At 37.2% G+C, this 21,663-nt stretch overlaps 1 protein-coding gene across 1 annotated transcript in view; it reads right to left on the bottom strand.

Moving 5' to 3' along the window:
• LOC113226078 (UDP-glucuronosyltransferase 2B2-like) overlaps positions 1-19,695 on the bottom strand; it is a 32,353-nt gene extending 12,658 nt beyond the window's left edge. Inside the window, exons 1-9 of the mRNA XM_026458596.1 lie at positions 19,570-19,695; positions 18,120-18,207; positions 17,849-18,017; positions 16,859-17,053; positions 13,360-13,579; positions 12,034-12,253; positions 11,237-11,453; positions 8,093-8,196; positions 6,099-6,288 (exon numbers count right to left, since the gene is read on the bottom strand). Of these exons, the coding sequence (XP_026314381.1) occupies positions 6,099-6,288; positions 8,093-8,196; positions 11,237-11,453; positions 12,034-12,253; positions 13,360-13,579; positions 16,859-17,053; positions 17,849-18,017; positions 18,120-18,207; positions 19,570-19,665 (1,499 nt within the window). The 5' untranslated portion in view covers positions 19,666-19,695. The remainder of the gene's footprint in view (positions 1-6,098; positions 6,289-8,092; positions 8,197-11,236; positions 11,454-12,033; positions 12,254-13,359; positions 13,580-16,858; positions 17,054-17,848; positions 18,018-18,119; positions 18,208-19,569) is intronic.
• Between the last annotated feature and the right edge of the window lie 1,968 nt (positions 19,696-21,663).

The following is a 21,663-nucleotide window of genomic DNA, read 5'->3' on the forward strand; positions in this document are numbered from 1 at the left end:
GATCAGTGGTAATCGAGCTATATATAGTATAATAATAATATAATATAATAATAATATAATATAAAATATATGTGTGCATTTGAACTCGGTTTCCAATTCCGATAAAAATAGAACGTTCAGCATACCTAGTAGCTGTAAAGCTCCTTAAGAAAGAGTTCGTCCAGGGAAGTACGGCCACCTTACCTATTTCTACCGCCAAGCAGTAATGTGAACATTACTGCGTTCCGGTTTGAAGGGTAAAAAAGGTGGGCGTTTAAACGAAAAGCACTTTAAAAAGTCTGCTTTTTAAAATAAGCGAATAAGCACGCTTTTCATTTTAAGCGTAAGCGTTGGTCATTGGTCAGTTCTATAGATACTCAATAATTTCATTTTTTACAACGTGCCTAAGTTTCAAGTCATCTATGTTTCCTAAACAAACCTCAACGTAACGTTGCAATCTTTTTTAAACATAAAGACTATGCGCTTAAACGTTTTTCTAAATGACTTTTTAAGCGTCAAACTAAAAATTGTTTAAATGAAAAGCGCTTTTACAAGCACGCTTTTTAAACGTACGTTTTAACGTTAATAAAATAAGCAGTTTTTTTTCCATTTCCGTTAAACAACTTATGTTTTTAAACGCCAATGAAAAAATGTTAATAGAACAAAGTTATATGTCTTACATAAAAATATAACTCGTTTTTTACAAAAAACTTACTTATCTTAAAACCTTTAGTGGTCTACTCTTGTGTGTCGCTATCAAGACAACAACGTTGCAAGTTTTTTTTAACATGAAAGTCTATGCGCTTAAACGTTTTCTAAACGATTTTGCTACCTTCAAACAAAAAAGGGTTTAAGTGAAAAAGCGTTTAAAAAAAGCACGCTTTTTTTAAGAAAAGCATAACGTTTAAACGTTTAAAAATATAAGCAGTTTTCCCATCTCTAGTAAAAGTGCAATCCTGACCTGCAAAAAAGCGTGCATTACAAAAAATTTTAATAAATAAATAGATACGAAACAAGAAAAATAAACCAATGCTGTAAGTGGTACACCGCACTGTATACAAATTTAAATTTCAGTTAGTTTCAAATATTTTCAAATAGGACTGATCCAATTTCCTTTTAAAAGTGTGCCCAGATCCTACAAACGGATCCAGTCCATAAAATCTTTGATTAAAAGCACGCATGATTCGCGTTAGGACACTATTCATGCCATAATTTGTAGAATGAATAGGAACAGAAAATAGTGATGTTGCCTGGTTCTGCGCTTCGCTATAGACAGTGAGATCTTTGGTAGGAGTTGAGGGCAATCGAGCCGCCCTCGTAAGATGTCAAAAAGAAGACCCATGTCCATCACCACACGCCTTTCTTCCAGAGTCAGCAGTCCATAATGTCTGCTGTTTTCGACGTATGACCCAGTAGTTCTAGAGAATTGAAAGTACTATAACTATTTTTACGGAATACGCTCAATTCGTTGGGCGTGTATAGCATAGGATGGTCGACTGCGTTTAAACTTTGACGGTGATCTTTGTTTACATTTTTTACATCTTAATAAGATTCAACTACAGACGATATTATTCAACTTGATCTTCAATTTCATATCTCAATCTTGCCAGTATATTTAGGGAGCCTGCCAAAAAAGTTTTGACGTTGGCTCCGCCCAAATTTGTGAAACAAATATATGCCTGAAGTTCTCGTGACATGCGACAGGAGATGTTGAATTTTGCGCATTAAAAGTACCATATTCGTTTTAGCGGAATAACTCTAAAACTAAAGGGATTTAATAAAATCCGTAGTGACAGTTGTCGATCATGCATAAATATAATTAATTATCTAATTTTTGTCCTAATAGCCTGTAGCATTTCGAGGATAAATCGAAAAAATTTGATAATTAGTGGTCATTTCGTGATTTTTATCTATTGAGGAAACTTTATTGTTTTATGTTTCTGATTAGTGTCTATGCTTGAATATATCGTGTAATTACTCATACAATATTTTATTTTTAACTTTAAAGTGGATATACCCCTCTTAAATCAAATCGAAGATTAGGAATTTTTCCTCTGTTCCCTCTTAATATTCTTAGCAGTGCAGGGCGTGAACAAGGTGGCTTTTTTTTGAGAACTTTGTCTGGCGCACTGCGCTAAAGTATCATTATCGTGAATATTATGTCATATTTTTAACTTGTTTAATTTGTGCTATGTCATGATTACAGAGTTACACACAATACCAAGCTTATCAAATGGAGATAATAATATTATTATGTGATACTTATCGCATTAGTTACGTAAAGAAATGTTCTCCTCTACAGCGCGCTCTTCTGACGAGTGTCCACTATTATCATAACATAACCATTGGTCGGAAAAAGTTGTTCCACATAAAAATATATACAGGTGTCCCAAAACTCAACGTCAAGCGGTCACTGGGCGAGAGGCCAGGTTATATCAGTTCTGGTAAAAATTAAAAAAAAAATCGATGTCACTTAGTTAAGTGATAATAGGCATTTTTTTGAAAATTTTGAAAATCGAACGCATCGGCGTCACTATCCGCCTCGCTCACTCTAATTCATGTCGCACAGCGTCACTATCCATCTCACTCTATCACATATGACCATCTCACTTCCACGATGTTAAAGCCAATCTTTGAGCACACAAAAGTATTATTTATCATGGCATGAGTTTTTTTTGAAACGAGCTCCTTTTGCAAAAAATAAGTTATAATATTTTTTATGGAATGAAGAGTGGCAAGTATTGTACCATTTTGAAATCTTGATTATATGGGTCATCTTTTAAAATAACTTGCCCAGGGTAGTGTAGTACATTTTTTTTAAAATATGAAGTGTCAAAGCTAGCTGACATATTTTTTTTAAGCTACGACTCAATGAAACTTATTTTTTTTACTAAACTCATAACGTTTATTGTTTGATTTGTGACTGCAATAAATAGCATGGTTATTTATGATGATGTTAAAAAAAATCACTCCAAAATTTGAAAATTTGTGATGACAGTACCTAAACATGTGGTCTAGGGTATCGATTTTCAACATTTTCAAAAAAATGCCTACTATCACTTAGCTAAGTGACATGGATTTTTTTTTTAATTTTTACCAGAACTGGTAAACTGAATATAACCTGGCCTCTCGCCCAGTGACCGCTTGACGTTGAGTTTTGGGACACCCTGTATACGTATAGATATATATATAGCTACACAGAGTTGTTTTTCCAATTCCGGATTTCTGGAAATGGTTGTACTGCATAGTAAGACAAAGTCCTGACCTAGGAAGTCGAAGTTGGATTTTAAAGTAATTCAAATGGTGTCATGTAAAAAAAATACAGTAGGTAACTGACCTGTAGCACTATGCGAAACACGGCAATTTACAGTTTATAGTCCTGAACACAAAGAAAACACTCAAGTTCGATTTACGCTGTTTAATCACGATATGACGCTTTACGCTTTTACAGTTACAGCACGAAAGACACAGAAGATATAGTTCAGTGTAGTAAGCTAGTAATGGAACTAAAGGAAGTAAGCGCAAGCTATATGCAAAATACTAAACACAATTTATACACGTAATGGCGGGCGATAACGGTAAATTTTAAAGGCAAAGCGAACGCGCATCTAGCGTCAGAGCGCAGCAAACAATGGCCAGCGGCGGAGTTCACGATGGCAGCCGAAGTCTCAACTTCAGCGTATCTCACGAACGTTCCCGATTAGTGGCGGAAACCGAGTTATTAATCGTTAGCCCAAAGCCAGTGCGGTCTTCGTTCGTTCTAATAATGTGCGATCTTTTAGTCGCCACAAACCTTTTACCAAAGCAGAGAATGAAAAAGTAACGAGAATAGTCACTCTCCGCCCCTCCCTAGCTTTAGATACCGCACCGCGCCCCGCATATTACAGGTCACATTGACGGAACGGCAACAAGACTGTCAGTTATCTACTGCATTTTTTACATGGCACCATTGACTTACAATTATATGGACGTCGGGTCCGCGCTAAAAAGTGTCCGCACTTGTAAGGCGCTAAAATCGTATACAGAGCGCCAAACTCCGCTTTAGTCTTCATTTGTTCGACTGACAGCGCGATACTGCGATGACATTACAATTTAAATTTCGAATAGGTTGACTTGAGACATTTTTTTCGTGGTTTTTGTATTAGACCCGTCGTCCATTTATTTGTAAGTCAATGCATGGCACCATTAGAATTACTTTGAAATCCAACTTGGACTTCCTAGGTCAGTAGTTTGTCCTACGATGCCGTAAAACCATTTCCGGAAATCCGGATTTCGAAAAAGTAATTTATTAATTGGTTATGACCAATGGTCGAAAAAAGGTATTCCACATATATAAATACATGTACAGATATAGCTACAAGGAGCGACCAAATATTAATTAAAGTACCGGCACGCTATGATGACCGTTTTGACAGATTACAATAGTGAGGTGAAATCTCGATTCATTCAATCTCAATATAATTACATGCGAGTTGCATCTATAAGTTTTTATATTTATAATAAGTATTGCAAGGTGTAGCTGATTAAAAAGTTTTAATGAAACGGAAATAAAAAAGTCGTATCGTCATCGTAATACACTCCCGGACACGTAAATCGAGCCGTCTTGCATTTTTATTATTCAAGTGCTACCATAAAAAAAAACATTAATATCATTGAAGAAATTGTTTTTCCCGGTTTTGCAAATTCAGATTTTCAACAAAACCTTTTGAAAATGACGTTTAGTACACCAGTTTCAAATTTGCATTAATTATTGATCAATCGAACATTATTTAAGCTAAGGACATTTAACACTGACAATGCAAAGTGGCTCGATTATGTGATTTTTAATTTCGAATTTCGAAAAACAAATGCCAAGTTGTGTCGTAAAAAATATACATACATTTTATAGCACGTCACAATTGGCAACAATGTAATTAACTCCTTCAACGTAGTTATGAATTATTACAAAACTTGATGAGCGGACAAATGTCATAACGGCCATTATAGCGTGCTGACACTTTAATTACTTTTATATAGATATACATATCATAAACCGTCTATGACGTGTTAAAAATCCGTAAATTACGACCAGCATAAAGATAAACTATTTTGTTAGAACAAATTTCTTATCTGTGAAAATGTTATTATTGTATAATAATAACATCGATTTTATTATTACATCCAAAATTCAAACATATCTGAAAAACAAAACAATTTGATTCGACCTCAATTCTAAAATCAGTCGAGATGAAGTTTAATCCGAAATGAAATGTTAATAGCAAACAATTTTGACAAATTTCACACGTTACTTGATATCGAACGATACGATAGTTGACGCCGACTCTTGTTTGTCCATGAATTAAATAAAAACTACGGTTGAGTGACATGCGTCAGAAAAGTTTTTATTTGCCGCCATTTCGCCAGTCGTAACATGCGGTTCCTGAACACATCATAGAGACCTTATATTATGTGTATAGATAAAGCAGTGTATGTAACTCTACATAATTAGGAATTAAAACACTCGTGTGATGTTTTTGAAGCCCACACTCGTATTTTAATGCTTTTCATTATGTAACAGTCACATAACTACTATTGTAACTACATCGCAGGACAGAACTACTGACCTAGGAAGTCGAAGTTGGATTTTAAAGTAATTCTAATGAATTCGACTTAATCGTAATGACACAATTCAAAGTGATGATGATGGTCATAATTAAGGAACGAGAGTACATGGCCGAATACAAATTGTCTATCTCGTAATGAAGTAACCATGTACACAAGTTCTAAACTCTCGCACGCAATTTATAATTCATGCAATGACATTTTTATGCTGTTTGTTGCTTACAGCGAAGTCAGGTTTATCTTTTTGCATTATTAATTCTACTACGTTGGAAAACAGTCGTTCGTTTTGTAATCTTATTTATTTTAATACTATGTAAGTAGCTTATTATTTGTATTTGAATTGTTGTATTTAAATTTATCTTTGTTTTATCTTATTATTCCTCTGTATATCTTAATATTTATTTCGTTAATTTAATTATATTTACCAAAAAAAAAGTCGCTGCTACACAAAATGCATGAACAGTCGATTATTTTAAAATTTACTTTTATTTCTAATATAGGTGTCCAAAAGATATTACAGCTTCTTTTTTTGTTTTTCTAATACACGTTCCTTCTGGACTTTCTGTTTCTTTCCACATATCACATTGGAAACTTTCTGTATTATTTTCTTCAACACGTACAGTGCCACTGCAAAGAATGCTGCTTGGTCCAGCATCCATCTTTCGTACCATTTGTATAAATACGTCACTGAACGCAGGTGGTAGGCTCCTGTGGAAATTACATACGACAAGTCTATCGTTATTATGTCAACCTTAAATTTATATAAATCTGATTTAGCCGGGAATACATTGAATTGAAATCAGTATGAAAACATCCCTATTGTATATTTGTTTTTTATAAAAATGTAAGTGCGCATTTGACCTCCATCTCACCTGATGGAAAGTGACGATGCATGCTCCATCATCGACCTCGATGATGGAGCATGCACACCTAAATAATACCTATTCACTCTCTCCTTGAAAGGTCTAAGTCATAACGTCATCGGGGAACAAGTCTGCAAGCAGGGAATTCCACTCCATACATAGCCTTTCGCCATATAAATGTGGAAGAATAGCGCTTCAGCATATTTGGTGTGAAAAGGACCGACCGAATTCGGAACACGACCTTCCTTTCTTAAACTCAAATTGCTGATGTAGCTCAAAAACCTGACAAACCTGAAATGGAGTTGGGCTGCTCATATCTGCCACATGCCTGAAGACCTGTGGGCCAAGATAAGCAGCCAGTGAAGGCCCAAAGGCGTAAGACACCACGGCAGACCGAGGAAGCGATGGCGTGACGAACTGGCTTGGGTCGAGTTAGCTCAAGATCGGGATGCGTGGAGGAATCAGGGGGAGGCCTTTGCCCAGCAGTGGGATACATCAGGTTAATTGCAATTGTAAGTAATAGTTGACCAAAAAGACAATGTCAAACATGAAGCTTCATTCATTAGTCAGACAGTAATTATTTCGGACAGATGTCGAACAGAGAACGGTAGTAGACCTCCTCTACTAAAAACGTTTTACAGTTACGCGTATTCCATCGGGAAGTAAAAGTTTTGGTGGCATCTTCCTCTGTCGCACAATTGAGAAATGGAACTCCCTTCCAGGTTACGTATTCCCTCCGTCTTACGATATGGGGTCCTTCAAACGAGGCGTGAAGAGGCATCTTGTAGGTATGCTGGGTGGAGGTGGCTAGGTGAGTGATTGTATCAACACTGCACTAGGTTGCTTCACGTTTTTGCTTCATGTTGGATTCCATTTTCCATTTTACATCAGGTGGAATGGAATCATCTGCCTGTCATATATATATAAATAATTGTACCCTTAGTAAATTACATGTGGTTATACCTCGAAAGAGCTTTTATCACATGAAAGTCATAAATATAAAACCAACTACATGAAACAAGCTTGTATACAACGAAGCCAGTTAGCACTTTAAACATAATGTAAGGACGCGTTCCCATTATGTCGTGACGACAGATAGTCGTGTAGTTTAAAGTATCGTGGCTTGTATATTTAAATGAAGTTGTTCACATATAGTACAACACGATTAATTATCGTTCACGACTTTCTTGACGTTACGACGACAGACTGTCGTGACAATGAAAAGAGCTAGAATGACAGTCATCTGACGATAAATAAAACGTCACTATAAAAATGTGACGACAGTCAATCGCAGCTTCAACGATTCTGTCGTGTACCGATAAATTGTCGTCACGATCTAGTGGGAACAGCTAGACACGACAGTCTGTCAATGATAAAATAAACGTCCACGACACAGTCACAAGTCACGACAGATAGTCGTGACATGGGGACAAACTAGACACGACTGTCATCCAACGATAAATAGAACCTTACGACATAATGGGAACGCGCCCTAACAGAATTTAATTCAGGATTCTATAATATATTATAGCATCCTGGCGTAAAGCACATATATTAATACACACATACATAATAATTGCTATAAACAATTTACAATTTCCCCATCGCCATAAAATTCTAGTCATTTCAAATATTCGCTTCGTACTCACCTTTAGTTTCAATGGCTAATTCGATGTAATAAGATATTAGTTTAGACGGTGGTGTAAGGCGATTTTTAAAAACTTCCGACATATATTTCGCTTTGCGGTAATAACTGGAATAATAATAAGGTTTTATTTAATAAAAAAACGACCTCAAAAATTTATGGAATTACATGTATTTGCCACGTTTTATTGAAATCGGTAAACGGGAAGTGGAAGAAGTCCAATAAACCGGATTCTTCCCCTCAAAGAGGCGGAATATTTTCTGCAAAGAAGGATGGCGGAAGCTGTCCCAATAACGACGAAGAGCCATTCATGGACTTTGCTTGTATAATTTTGCGTTTAAATTTATGCCTAGTTATCAATATATTTTAGTATAGTTTTAGAAGTCTAGAATAAAAAAAAATCGTAGACCGCCGCTAATGCGTCTTACGCATCTTTTGCAGACTTACTGTTCGGAACATATGTGATTGTCGGACCGTCTAATGTTAAGCAAATTTTTGCCAATGTAAATTCGTCATCCCTTTTCTTATTATTAACAGGAGTAGAGTCTTCTTGTGAGTTTTCAAGTAATGCAGCTCCACAAATTTTTATGTATGAGGTACATCCCCATCTTGAACTTCAATATTAGATAATCTCGCCTGCTGTTTAACAGTATCCCAGCAAGAGAACGTAGATTTGATCATTTATTATGATCACCCGTCTCCAATATTAGAAAGAAGAAAAATTCACTTTCAAATGGTGAATTTAAATTTTGACTTCACTCACAACAATATTACATCAATTCACAAGTTATTATTCACTTTTCAAGAGCTTCGTGCTGATAACGTGTTGTAAAATCTAGTAATAAATATTTATATATTTGATAAATAATAGTGTTTACTTGTGAGAATATTTTTTTTGAAGTAACATACTTCGAACATGAAATCCTGACTCTCCCATGTATCTATATACTAGAAGTTTGTAAATTTGTACGAAACCATCAAGACTTATATAAAAACCGTAAAGCCATCCCCACTAAATATACATTACGAAATATAAATTAGTACTACCATATTCAAGATTAAATATGCATTTATCTAGTCCATACACCATGTCAATAAAAATATATAACAATCTATCGGAAATTATAAAAAATGAACAAAATAACAAGATTTTCTTTAAAAACTTAAAGAATTTTCTCATAAATAAAAGTTATTATAATGTAAAAGAGTTTTTAGAAGATAAATTTGGTATCTAAATTTAGTAACTAGTCGATAATAAATATAATAATATAAAGCTGTTGGCGTTGGTATATATCAAATTATATATTAGTAAGTGTAACAATTATGAGACTAGTCCTCTCTTCTACTATTTGCTGTGCCCTGTGCAGGGTCCATAATTTGATCTCAATATATGTAAAACATCTGTAATGCACATTATGGAATGCAAATAAATAAATAAACTTCGTTCTTATAAGAAAAATAAATATTTTCAAAGTTTACACTGCCAGTAAGACAACTGAGACTACAACAATCAAGGGAGAAAAAAACAATTAAAGGCACTTTAAGCCCCGATTACTATCAGAACCGATTTTGCCAAAACTCACTAATTTGAACCACTACAAAATCTTGATGTTGACTGGTCTAAGTTTCAGATTTAAAACGAAATAACAAATTCTGTTCATCAAATTCAAAATATAATTTAAGCTTTACCCAGTTGGCACATCGTTGATAGTTCAATATTATTACTACCTATTACTTATTGCAAATTAAGATGTTTTGATATTTTATTGAAATTTTGGGCAACATTTTTGGTGCGGCCATTGACTTACAAATAAATGGACGACGGGTCTAATACAAAAACCACGAAAAAAATGTCCCAAGTCAACCTATTCGAAATTTAAATTGTAATGTCATCGCAGTATCGCGCTGTCAGTCGAACAAATGAAGACTAAAGCGGAGTTTGGCGCTCTGTATACGATTTTAGCGCCTTACAAGTGCGGACACTTTTTAGCGCGGACCCGACGTCCATATAATTGTAAGTCAATGGGTGCGGCTATCAGTTTTTCACTCCAAAACAGCATAACAAAACAATTTTCTAGGATTTAGAAAATTTACACGAAGGAATACCATACAAAGCGAATGGCGGACTGAGCTCACATAGGTCTTTCGAGACCTATAGTTGGCACGCGTTCTGTGGTTACTTCAACTAAGTAACCACTTCTACTGTATTTATTTTACTGCGCTATCGACACACAACTGAGATAATTTAAAATTAAGAAACTAGAAATCCTGGTCTGTGTTTTGTAAGATATAACCGGTCAGGCATAAAAAACGATGGGTTTTGTTCAGTCACAGTTTCAATGTACAACCACAGGCCATCGGTTATCTAGGGGAAGAGAGATCAGTAGGGGCAGCACCATAGCACAATAAATACAGCAGTGCTTAGTGCACGGGGCACGTGTGCCAACAATGCGCGGAGTTTCACATACTTGAGCTACTCGCCATTTTCGCTTTGTACTCCATCAGCAAACTCGACGCAGTCCCAGTTTCAAATTTTAATTGTTTGCAAGCAGAGATTGTACCTAGTCTCGTTTCTTATTTTGCTGACCTTTTATGTGAAAACCATTTTTTCAGCACCAAAAAATTGGTATAGCCTTAATCGATATTGGTGGAGAAGAACAAGCAAGCTGCAGGCAACAGCGGTCACGACCACCCTTGATTGCACGGAAAAAGAACTCTTAGGCCTTATTCAGAGTGATGGCGGACGCTTCTTGCGGCCACAGTGGTCGCGCGCCCTGGCGAAGTCGAGGTGAGTGTGGGATCTATTGGCTCGGCCCACCCTTTCACAATGCTTGGTCTAGTGTCTTGCGTCTGTTTGCGAATTCGACGTGTGGACCTACCCGCTCGTAGCCGCTTCGGCACTGTGAAAGGGAAGATGCCAATACTCGCGCCCGACGCCGCGCCCGCGCCTGCACTCTGAATGAGACCTTACGATGGGACTGCGTCGAGTTTGCTGATACGTTATGGTCGTGTCAATTATCTCGTTCAAAACGGAAAAAGTAAGGCATTTTTTTTTTCACTTTTTTCGTAAACTTCGCTGCTCTGAAGTGCGAAAACAATAGTTGCACTTATAATATTATATATGAGAAAAAGAAATTAAATACGTCACCTGTCGTTGTTCAGCATATCTGTCAAAACTGCATAAAACTGCGGACCAAACGTTGGTTCCAGTACCACTCGTCCATATCCAGTGTCTTCGGCTCGACGAGCATTGGCGGGCTGTTCGCTGTATATGGGCAAAGCGAGGATAGGGACTCCAAAGTGGATTGCTTCGATTACGCTAGTGATGCCACCATGGGTTATAAATAGACGGATATTAGGGTGCGCTGAAAAATTTGAGGATGACGGTCATTATGCTAAATAAAGATTTAGTAACAATAGAGCGCTTTGTGAAAGAGTACGTCCTGGGAAGTACTGGCACCTTACCTATTTCAGCCGCCAAGCAGTAACGTGAGAATTAATGCGTTCCAGTTTTGAAGGGTAAGGATGCTGGTGAAATTATGGGCACATCGGTCAAGGGATTTTTCAACTTATGTTTCAGCGGTTTTCTTGGGACATAAGGTTACAAATCCCATGGCCTGTAATTTCATCAGCACCCTAAAGCACCGCGCAAGCGTGTATCTGGTGTTGGATATAAGCAACCGGCAACTAGAAGCGAACATAATATTTTCATACAATTGATATGAATTCGACACAGTCGCCAGTACAGCTACCGAAATTAGTCGCTGGTTGCGACAATCGTACACTGTCGCCGGTTGGCACAACCTGTATTTGGTGACAGTACTTCCCTGGACGAACTTTGTCTCTCTTTAGGAGCTCTACTGCAACTAAAAATGATTTAAGAACCGCCACTTGATAATTTGCGTACCTGTGGCAGATAAATTCGGTGTCAAAAAGAACATTTACCTAAAATACCAAGTTGCGGCCACCAATTCCTAATGTGAACATTTTTAGGCAATCCCATAGGTGCAAACTGTAGTTTCCACAAAACGGTCATTTTCAGTGAGCCAAAAATGTTTATCAGTTCATGTATCATCTCTTCTGGAATCGCATAAGTTTTCACTACTGAACCCATGCTGAAGTACACCACTCCTTGTAAAGAGTTGTCCATTATTTCTTGAAGATCCTGTGGAAAAAAACACATACGTGTCCAAGTTTATAAAAGCCGTAGTAGACATGCCAAGTCGCATTAGGCCAGACGTTAGGTTTGAGATAGCAGCTGTAGAATGCGTTGTGAAAGAGTTCGTCCAGGAAAATACTGCTACATTACCTATTACAGCTGCCAAGCAGTAATGTGTGCATTGGCATTGTGAGCGTTCCGTTTCTGAAGCCATTGCAGGCACACGGGACTGTCAACTTATATCTGAGGAAGACAGGCACAGTGGCAGTGTTCCTCAGATCTTTGCGATTTAAAGCTCTGAGTGGCATTGATACTGTTATGGACAGGCGTGTCACTTACATCAGGCACACGACTTATTCGTCTCTTCACTTGATATCTTAAAAAAACATACAAACACTATGCCTTATTATGGCTTTCTTTACTTTAAGGGCCGTATCTTGTGAGATGTTCTAGCTTTTTTCAGCTTACACTTTCTGATTCGCTGAGACTCCTTATGCTTACTTTTACTTATTATTGTGGTTGTAAGTTTGTGACCCAGAGGAATCTTGACATAATGGTATATCTTTGGAGCTACTCGGTAGATGGCGATATGTAGTCACTTTTCTCATCCCCTCAAATCCCTCTACAAGTATTAGTTGTTCCTTACAAGCGCCTTGTTTTCAGCAGTGGAACGAACATATTCAACACGTATTTGCAGCACACATATATATAGAATTCTTAGGCTTTTACACATAGGAATTGAAACAATTTACTTGGATAACTGACTCAGTTAAACAACCGTGACCATGGGAGCTGCAAAGCGCCCGAAACGTTGGTTTATTTTCAAAAACAAATACACGCTATTTAGATCCGAAAAAATAGTTTCCTTTGTCATTTGTTATTGGCATTTCCTGTGTGCATTATAATTATACTTTGTGAAACTGATTGAACCCCTGCTATTGGAGAAGATAAACCTTTTTAAGGATGTTACTCTCTAAACCTGCTGCCAACGGTTTAAAGCTTAGGATCTTAATCTTCCCTTTAGAAGAGACCTGTTTTGAGCAGTAGATTATATACAGCACCTAACTATAGACTTTACATTCTCCTTAAAATCGATTTATAAAAATATTCACCTTAGGTAGAGGGACACCTTCATCAATGTGATATCCAGCGATATGAATGACGTTGGGTGGTAAGGACTGCCCTGGAGCGATTAATGGATGGGAATTGAGCATCAATAGGGATATGTTGGAAGAAGCTACCCTGAAAGGCGGTAAATCTACCCCTCTAGCCTGGGCCAGGGAAGAGAAGTATGTTATGTAATCGGATTCATGTATAGCAGCTGCATTGTACCTGTGAAAAATTCAATTTTCAATTATTAATATAGCTGTTAATTTATTTTTTAAGATAGTCCGTAATGACGATGAATACCTATCCAAAGTTTTGGACTTCCTATTAGACTTACTAATCAGCGATATTGACTTACTTATCACCATTTAAAATGTACATTGGTCTTAAGACTTTCGAGTTGTTTGGTAATTTTTATACCTCCCGATGATTTCAAAGCGACGCCATGGTCAGGTGTTTTTTGTTTTGCTGTTGCAGAATTATTTTTAAATGGCGTCCAGGTGTGAATCTGGCCACTGGCTACACGCTTTCCCCTCTGCCAATACCAGTACCTTCCTGAGCGCCGAGACCATTCGCATAGCTGCAGACCTCCGCCTTGGTGTCCCAGTTTGCTCCCATAATCGGTGTCCTTGCGGCAAAGACGTAAGTGCTCTGGGTCACTACTATCTTTCCTGCCAGCTGAGCACCAGCCGTATCTCCATGCAGCCCTCAACGACATCATTCGCCGGGCCTTTGCCAATGTTAACGTGCCCGCTATTCTCGAGCCAAGTGGCATGTCGCGAACAGATGGCAAACGCTCCGACGGAATGAATCTCATCCCTTGGAGTGTGGGCCGGGCACTGATTGAGCCGCCATATGTGCCGACATACTTGCCCTATCCCATCTCCAGCACACCAACAAGAGGGCTGGCCCCGCAGCTGAGCTGGCGGAAAGAATAAAAAGGAATAAGTATCAGGATCTCGCTTCCGACTACCTATTTACAGCCTTTGGATTCGAAACCCTTGGCCCGTGGAATCCCAGTGCCATTCATCTGTACAAAATTGTATCCAAAAAATTAATAAACTGTCTGGGAAACCCAGGAGCCGGCAGTTTCCTTACCCAGCGGATTAGCACAGTAATACAAAGGGGGAACGCTGCCACTTAGGCACCTTGCCACGAGGACCCAATTTTATTCATATAATTTAAAAATCCTAGTTATACTTTCTAGTATTTAAGCTTTTATTCCCTTTTTTACCTTACCTGTATATTATCAAAATAAAAATATCAAAACAATTTTGAAATGGATATTGCTCAATAAGTTATTCAAATCGAAACATTAGTGACGATATGACCCGCTTAAATCGTCATCCCACCTTTTTATCCCCTTTTCTCAGGTTCCTAGCCACCTGTTTTCACATTTTGAATCGTTCTTTAATTCCTTTGCCTCGCCATTTCCTTTTTGGTTCGTTCCGTCGTTACTCCTTGCTCAATCGCGCTAGCGAGCAGTTCAGCTGTAATTCTTAATTTCGTCTAATTTTGATTGTTTTACCAGTTCCCAACCTAAATCGTGTGCCAATTTTAATGTTAATACCAATCTGTGATTCGGTATAACTCGGTCCTTTTGAACCTTTCCTTTCTTTTCTTTTAATAATCGATAAAATTTTAGTGAACTGAAGTATCCTATTTTATTACTGTGATCCTGGTCAAGGCACATTAGTGGTTTACATTCCTTGACATTATTGAAAATACCACACGTACATACGCCATGTTAGCCTAATCTAACGCCTCTCAAACAGAGACATGACATTTAATTTGTTTGAAAACTTTCTGCCATATCATTACATGAATATTGTAACTCGGATTTTAGAGAGATGCACTATTCTGAGCAATTCCATAGTTGTAGCGATCACATCTGCCTTAATGGTGATCATAGGGCCCTTCTAGATGAAATGTATTCCGCAGTTATGAGTACTTTGAGTAATGCAGCTAAATTAACATATAGGGGTACTAATTTAAGAAAACACTGGGTTGTGATTGGATTTAACAAATACGTTCGTGATGCTCACAGGGACACAAGGTCAAAATTTAATATGTGAGTATTATATGGTAGACCTAAAAGCGGTTTAGTTTATAATGAAATGTACGAAAGTCGAAAATTATTTAAGTCAAAACTAAAGTGGTGTCACAATCACGAATAACAATTAGAAATGGACATGTTGGCGAAAACCTATACTGACAAAAATTTCAAAATAATCCTGGAATTTAACAAGTAATTTTAATGTAAAAACTGGGCAACCTGTACGCATCAACGGTGTCACTGAGAAGGCTGATATTGCCAATCTATTAAAAAATAATTATAGAGTTGAGTCACCATTGAGTTCTATTAAATCATCAGAAAGTAACTGTTGTGTCTTCCATGAAAATATCGGCAACAACGGGCGATGGGCTCCCCGGTATGTCCCGTTGTTGCCGATATTTTCATGGAAGACTTCGAGGAGCAAGTTTTACCCATGGCCCCAGCTAGGCCGAAGATTTTCAAACGGTACGTTGATGATACTTTCACAATATTACCTAAAGATAGCATACCTTCTTTCTTGCACCATCTTAATTCTTTTAGTACTAAGATCCAATTTACTATGGAACAAGAGAATTGTGGTACTTTAGCTTTCTTAGTTGTTTTAATTAAAATAAATCCTAATAACACCTTAGGCCATACTGCATTTCGAAAGAAAACCCATACAGATAGGTATCTCAATGGTAATTCCCATCACCATCCTAGCCAGTTAGCTACCGTGGGCAAATCTTTGTTTCAGAGAGCACATGGTGTCTGCGACAGTAATCATCTGGCAGGGGAACTTCAGCTTATAAAGCAAGTCCTACATGCGAATAAGTTGAAGATTCCACGCCAATGCCGCAGGCCCCGTGTGAAACCACCAACAGTCGAGCGAAGAACTGCCATCTTACCTTACGTGAGAGGTGTTACAGACAAGATCGGAAGAGTCCACAGGCGTGCATCTATCAAGACCTATTTCAAGCCCCTGAGGAAGATTTCTCAGTTCCTGAGACCCGTGAAATGTAACATCCCCTTACAGGATGCAGGACTTTACAAGCTTGAATGTGAGTGCGGGCTCTCTTATATTGGACAAACAAAGCGAAGTATTTGTACCCGCGTTAAAGAACATATGGCTGATGTCAAACACCGTCGCGTAAACAAGTCTGCACTGAGAAGACCAGACAAAGACAGACCACCCACAAGGTGGGACGATGACCTAGTAAAGGTAGCAGGAATCTGTAGGATGGTCGTTAGCGATCTCATGCCCTTGTCCCACAGGAGGAGTAGACAGAGACCACGGGACTCCAGCTTAATCTATCCTGACACAACTTTCGAGCCTCGTATGCATCAACTACCATTTTCATACAACTTCTTTTATTTATGTCACATCAGATCCCAACCATGTCGAGCAATGGATGTCTTTCGGCAGAAACGATGATGATTAGGACCATTCGTAAACACTGTGCACTCACCACATCAATCCAGTGAACAACATAAACGATACAGTATTGGCTAGCCGTTGCCAAAAGTTCATAGGTATCGGAAATCCAGTCATTATTGACGGCACAGTCGAAATTGAGCGAACATCATCCACGAGATTTTCAAGGGGAGCGTAGATATGAGCTGCGTAGAAAACTATCCAAGGAACTTCTTGGACGGCTGCGAATCTAAAATTTAAATACAAGTTTTAACTTCGTACCACGGAAGAAACAACAGCGGAAGGACCCGCTGTCGCCAAAGCTCACACTATTATGAACACTATGAAATCTTGATAATTCTGGACTGTTAAAATAATAGAACAAAGATCGAACACTTAACAAAAAATTCCTTTGATCCGGCTGGATTCAAACCAACATCTTTCAGCAAACCGTACCATACGCTATGCCAATTGAATGAGAATAAACTAGCGTACCTTGCGAATTTTTCAATGTGCTTGTTGCAGATATTTGTTTTTGGTTCTTAACTACTTTTTTGAATCTTTGAGAAATCTATTTCTTCACTCAACGCTATCACAGATAGGGCTACGGCAAAAAAGTCGTTAAAAAAACATCTGCAAACAAGTACATAGAAAAATTCAGTAGCAGAAGAACTCCTCGTGAAAGAGTACGTCTAGAGTAGTACTACCACCTTACATATTTCTGCCGCCAAGCAGTAATGTCAACAATACTGCGTTCCGGTTTAAAAAGGGTGCTAGTGAAATTACAGGCATATGAGTCAACTTGTCTTGTCAACTTATGTCTCAGGTTGACGGGCGCTGTGACAGTGCCTCTAAGATCTGTACAATTTAAAGCTTACTTTAGTTGGCGGCGTCTGCCACGATTTACTGGAAGACATTGGATCGAATTGAGCCGGATCGACAGATTTTTTTTCACAGTTCGATCTTTGTATTAGTAACAATATTTCATTCATTCAAAGGACTGTTCAGTGTGCGGTTGAATTAATTTAAAATGATCATAACTCACCCGGCGTATACTTCTGTCATGAACCACTCAGTAACAACAGCATCAAATTGTTGCGTTATCAACATATCCCTGAGTTGTTTATTTTCAAGCGTAACGATATTCAGGTTTCTGCTCAGCTCTAATATGAAAGATACAGATTGTGTTTTGCTAATGTCCGCCGGCTTAAAATCTGAAAAGAAAAAGCTTCAACGTCAATGAGATTTGCTGTCTAGCAACAAAGCCACAGGTTAAGCCATCCAAGTTAACTTAACCAAATTAAAAAATCGCTTACTCTCTGTAATTTTTAATATATCACTAACGTAAACAAACGTTAAGTTTTTCTGAGGCTTATTGTCTTCATACGGAGTTACCCATGTTACCTGAAACAATATATAAAGGTATTTTTCATCAAGCAAGTGGTCGTAAATAGTTTCATGACATGCTGGCAAAGTAGGCCGCAATATCCCTAGTGAAGATTACTTTTTTTATTTAATTGCACTGTACTTCTCTAAGGCTCAACTCACACTGTTTACTGTTTTTCAACTATATTGCATAACACCTTAGAATAATAACGCATAGAATGACAGTTTCATATCAAACGAACTGTCACAAGTGAGGCAAAAATCAAATTCATGTAGGCTAGTTTTAGTAGTAGGTTAATTTTCGGTTTTAGTGAATATTTATGTAAAAATACTAGTTGAAACGCGTTACTTCCTTGTGGAATGTGATGTTAGTATCTATTTTATGTTTGTCTGACGTATTTTTACACTCATTTACCGCACATTTCATTTTTAGCTAAAATTCTTGAGCTGTTCGCGGTGCAAATTGACCTTGAGCACTGAAGGCCCGCCCGCTCGTGTAGGCCCATTGGGCGCGCTTCAATTTGCCTCACTTAGCGTGTGCGGGCTAGGTTTCTATGCATTATTATTCTAAGCATAACACAAATTTTTACCTTAATCATGGGAAAATAGAGATGAATATGCTATAGGCGAAAAACATGACGCGTTGCGACGCTTCGACTCTGCGAGTTGAGACTTATACGTCTAGATTAAGCAATAAGTTTTTATACTCGAAAAATCTGATTGCATTTCACATAAAAAAATTCACACAAAAAATATTCCATCATTCCTTCCGGTTTTTATTCTCAGTCCTTTACTGTTCATGCGGTGAGGCTTTGGTACGCACTTCCTATTACTGTACATGACAGTAAATTGTTCTATTTTTAAAATAAGAGTTAAGTAGCACTACTGTTCCGTCCATTTTAAAGGTATTGTAATATGAAATATGTATTTATCTAAGTATGAGACCTAGGGGCATGAGTCCTAAAAGCTGGTCGGGTAGGATCTCCGAACAACTGGAACTACCTGTCAGCGCCGCAACACATCATGCGACTGAGTTCAATCGATGGAGGCAAATGCTTGGCAGGATAAAGTGGTGTCACGATCCTCCAGCAGAGAGAAAGCGATTAATATAGTCTATAGTAATTAATATTTTTGCGATTGTTTTTTTTTTATTTTGTTTTGTGTACCCATTGTTGTAATTATTGTCTCCTGTATTTTGGTCTGCAGTAAGAAATTTCTTTTAGAAATAAGCTGTACCTTTTGTTTTTTGTTTTATGAAATGAGATTTATTTTCCTGTACAATTATGAAATAAATAAAATATATATATATATATATAAGACCAGTTATCTAACTCCAGTCTGTTCGGCTAGATATATTTTGAAGATAAAATTATTTCTTACCTCATGCCCAGCTTTCAACAGAGATCTGACAAATGCGTTAGCAAGTATATTATGGCTTCTACTCGGCCCAGTAAACACACATAGTAACTTATACATATGTACATTCGTACTGCAACTTAGTAAGAGAAAAATGAACTTAATGGTAGCTGAAAAAAACATAATAGTGATGAAAAAATAATACAATAATACACTTGTTTACACGTTACATGCATTTGGGCAATATGTCAAAGTTTAGTGGCTGTTTTTTTGCATTCTTTTCGTAAGGCTTCAAGTAGATTGTGACATCCATAGATTTAATATAATACTAAATCTATGTATAGTATATCTATGTTAACATAGTACTAAATCTATGATGGCATCACAGTACCTTCACTCAAATATTTTATAAAAATATACATAATTTCAATAAGAAAGAAGATATCCATAATGTAGCGAATCGCAGCAGTAGCTACAAATCTCTTTTGTATGTATTTTATAATCTCTTTAAGTTTTAGTTTTATATTTAAATGTTTGTTTTTGGCGCCTTTTTCTTGACTTTTGTTATGCTTTGATAGCGACAACGTGTTTTCTAGTAAATTATTAATAAACTGTAAGTACATTATCTAGGCCTTCCTCACTCGTTGTTAGCACTCAACCTTTAACCCATTGATATAGTCTGCTACATATAATATTAAGCTAAGTCCAAACTCATGGTATCACGGTTTCGTTTAACCAAGGTAAACGACTCTTATTATGAGGAACTGTAAAAGTTTTTAAATTAAGATTTTCATTTTCTAAGTTTAAAAACTGTTATAAACTTCGCCAACTTGAAGTTACCTTCATTATTCTTCTTTCGATATCCTTATTGTAAAATGAAACTTCCTTAATCTGAAGTGGACTGTATATTCATATATGTCGATCTGACTTACAAACACAAGAAACAACTAATTTAAGAATCCAACAAATCTGATATGTGAATAATGCGAATAACAATTATTATCAGTCTAATCATAATCGCTTATATTTATACTGGTACGGTGTCTCCCACACCGTACCGGTCATATCAATGGGTCGCTACACCGCTCGGCCAATCAGAGCTCCTGAATTATTCATTCTCCTCTGAATTCTAGCTCTGATCGGCCAGACGCGTACGGCCGTTCGTAACAAAAACTACAATAAAAATATTTTGACTGACAAGTCATATAATAAAATTGAAGACTACGTGTTAGATAAAGATGTACGGAAAGCGACATGGCCTCTACATTTCACACAAATTTGATACAAAAGTGTATTTCATAGGTAGCATTTACGTTTTGTTTAAAAAGAGCAATCTCTAGAGTTTCTTGCTGGTTCTTCTCTGGGAAGTCAGCGTAGTGAACGAGCAATAGCTTAAATGTGACGTTTTCAAATGTAAATTTATTGTACCTATGGAATAAATGATTCTTTAAGTTTGACTTGACACGGCCCCGCAACCGCATTGGTACCTCACCTCACTACTATATGTCGCAGCGGTATCATATAAAGCGCCGTATTTGGTACATTACGGCTAGCCGGTATGCAAAACGGTGCTGTTTTCTAATACGGCTACCTCATGTTCAGCCGGATTGTGATCACTATAAATATAAATATTAAATATGTAATTTTTGAATTTTCGTCCATTATAGCATCAAAGCTCAAGTTAAACTGGTCGTTTTGAAGTGAAACAGTTGACGACACCCGTCAATTGATTCGAATTCGGGCTGACCAATCGGAGCGAAGTTGTCATCGTAATGATTTGGCAGAATAGTTTTCAAACAAATTAAATGATATTTCGTCTCTCTTTCTGGTTATATCTTAGACTATTATTTTTTTTCCATCCTCTAAGGTTTAACGAGAGCTTTGTAATAATAGACGAAAATTTCAAAATTACATATTTAATTTTTAATGATTCCGTTTGTTTTGTAATTAGATGTGGAATGGTACAGCACGCCATTGTTAGAGATTTTCTTTATTACACTATTAACTCTCTTTTTTTGGAATATACGGAGACGTACACACAGGTCAGTTGTTGGCGGTCTATATTTCAGTGCAAACGAGAGTTGATATTTATAAGTGATGTATCACGATGATTTACCA

Source organism: Hyposmocoma kahamanoa, unplaced genomic scaffold, assembly GCF_003589595.1.
Source record: "Hyposmocoma kahamanoa isolate Upper Pololo Valley unplaced genomic scaffold, ASM358959v1 181, whole genome shotgun sequence".
Lineage (NCBI taxonomy): Eukaryota > Metazoa > Arthropoda > Insecta > Lepidoptera > Cosmopterigidae > Hyposmocoma > Hyposmocoma kahamanoa.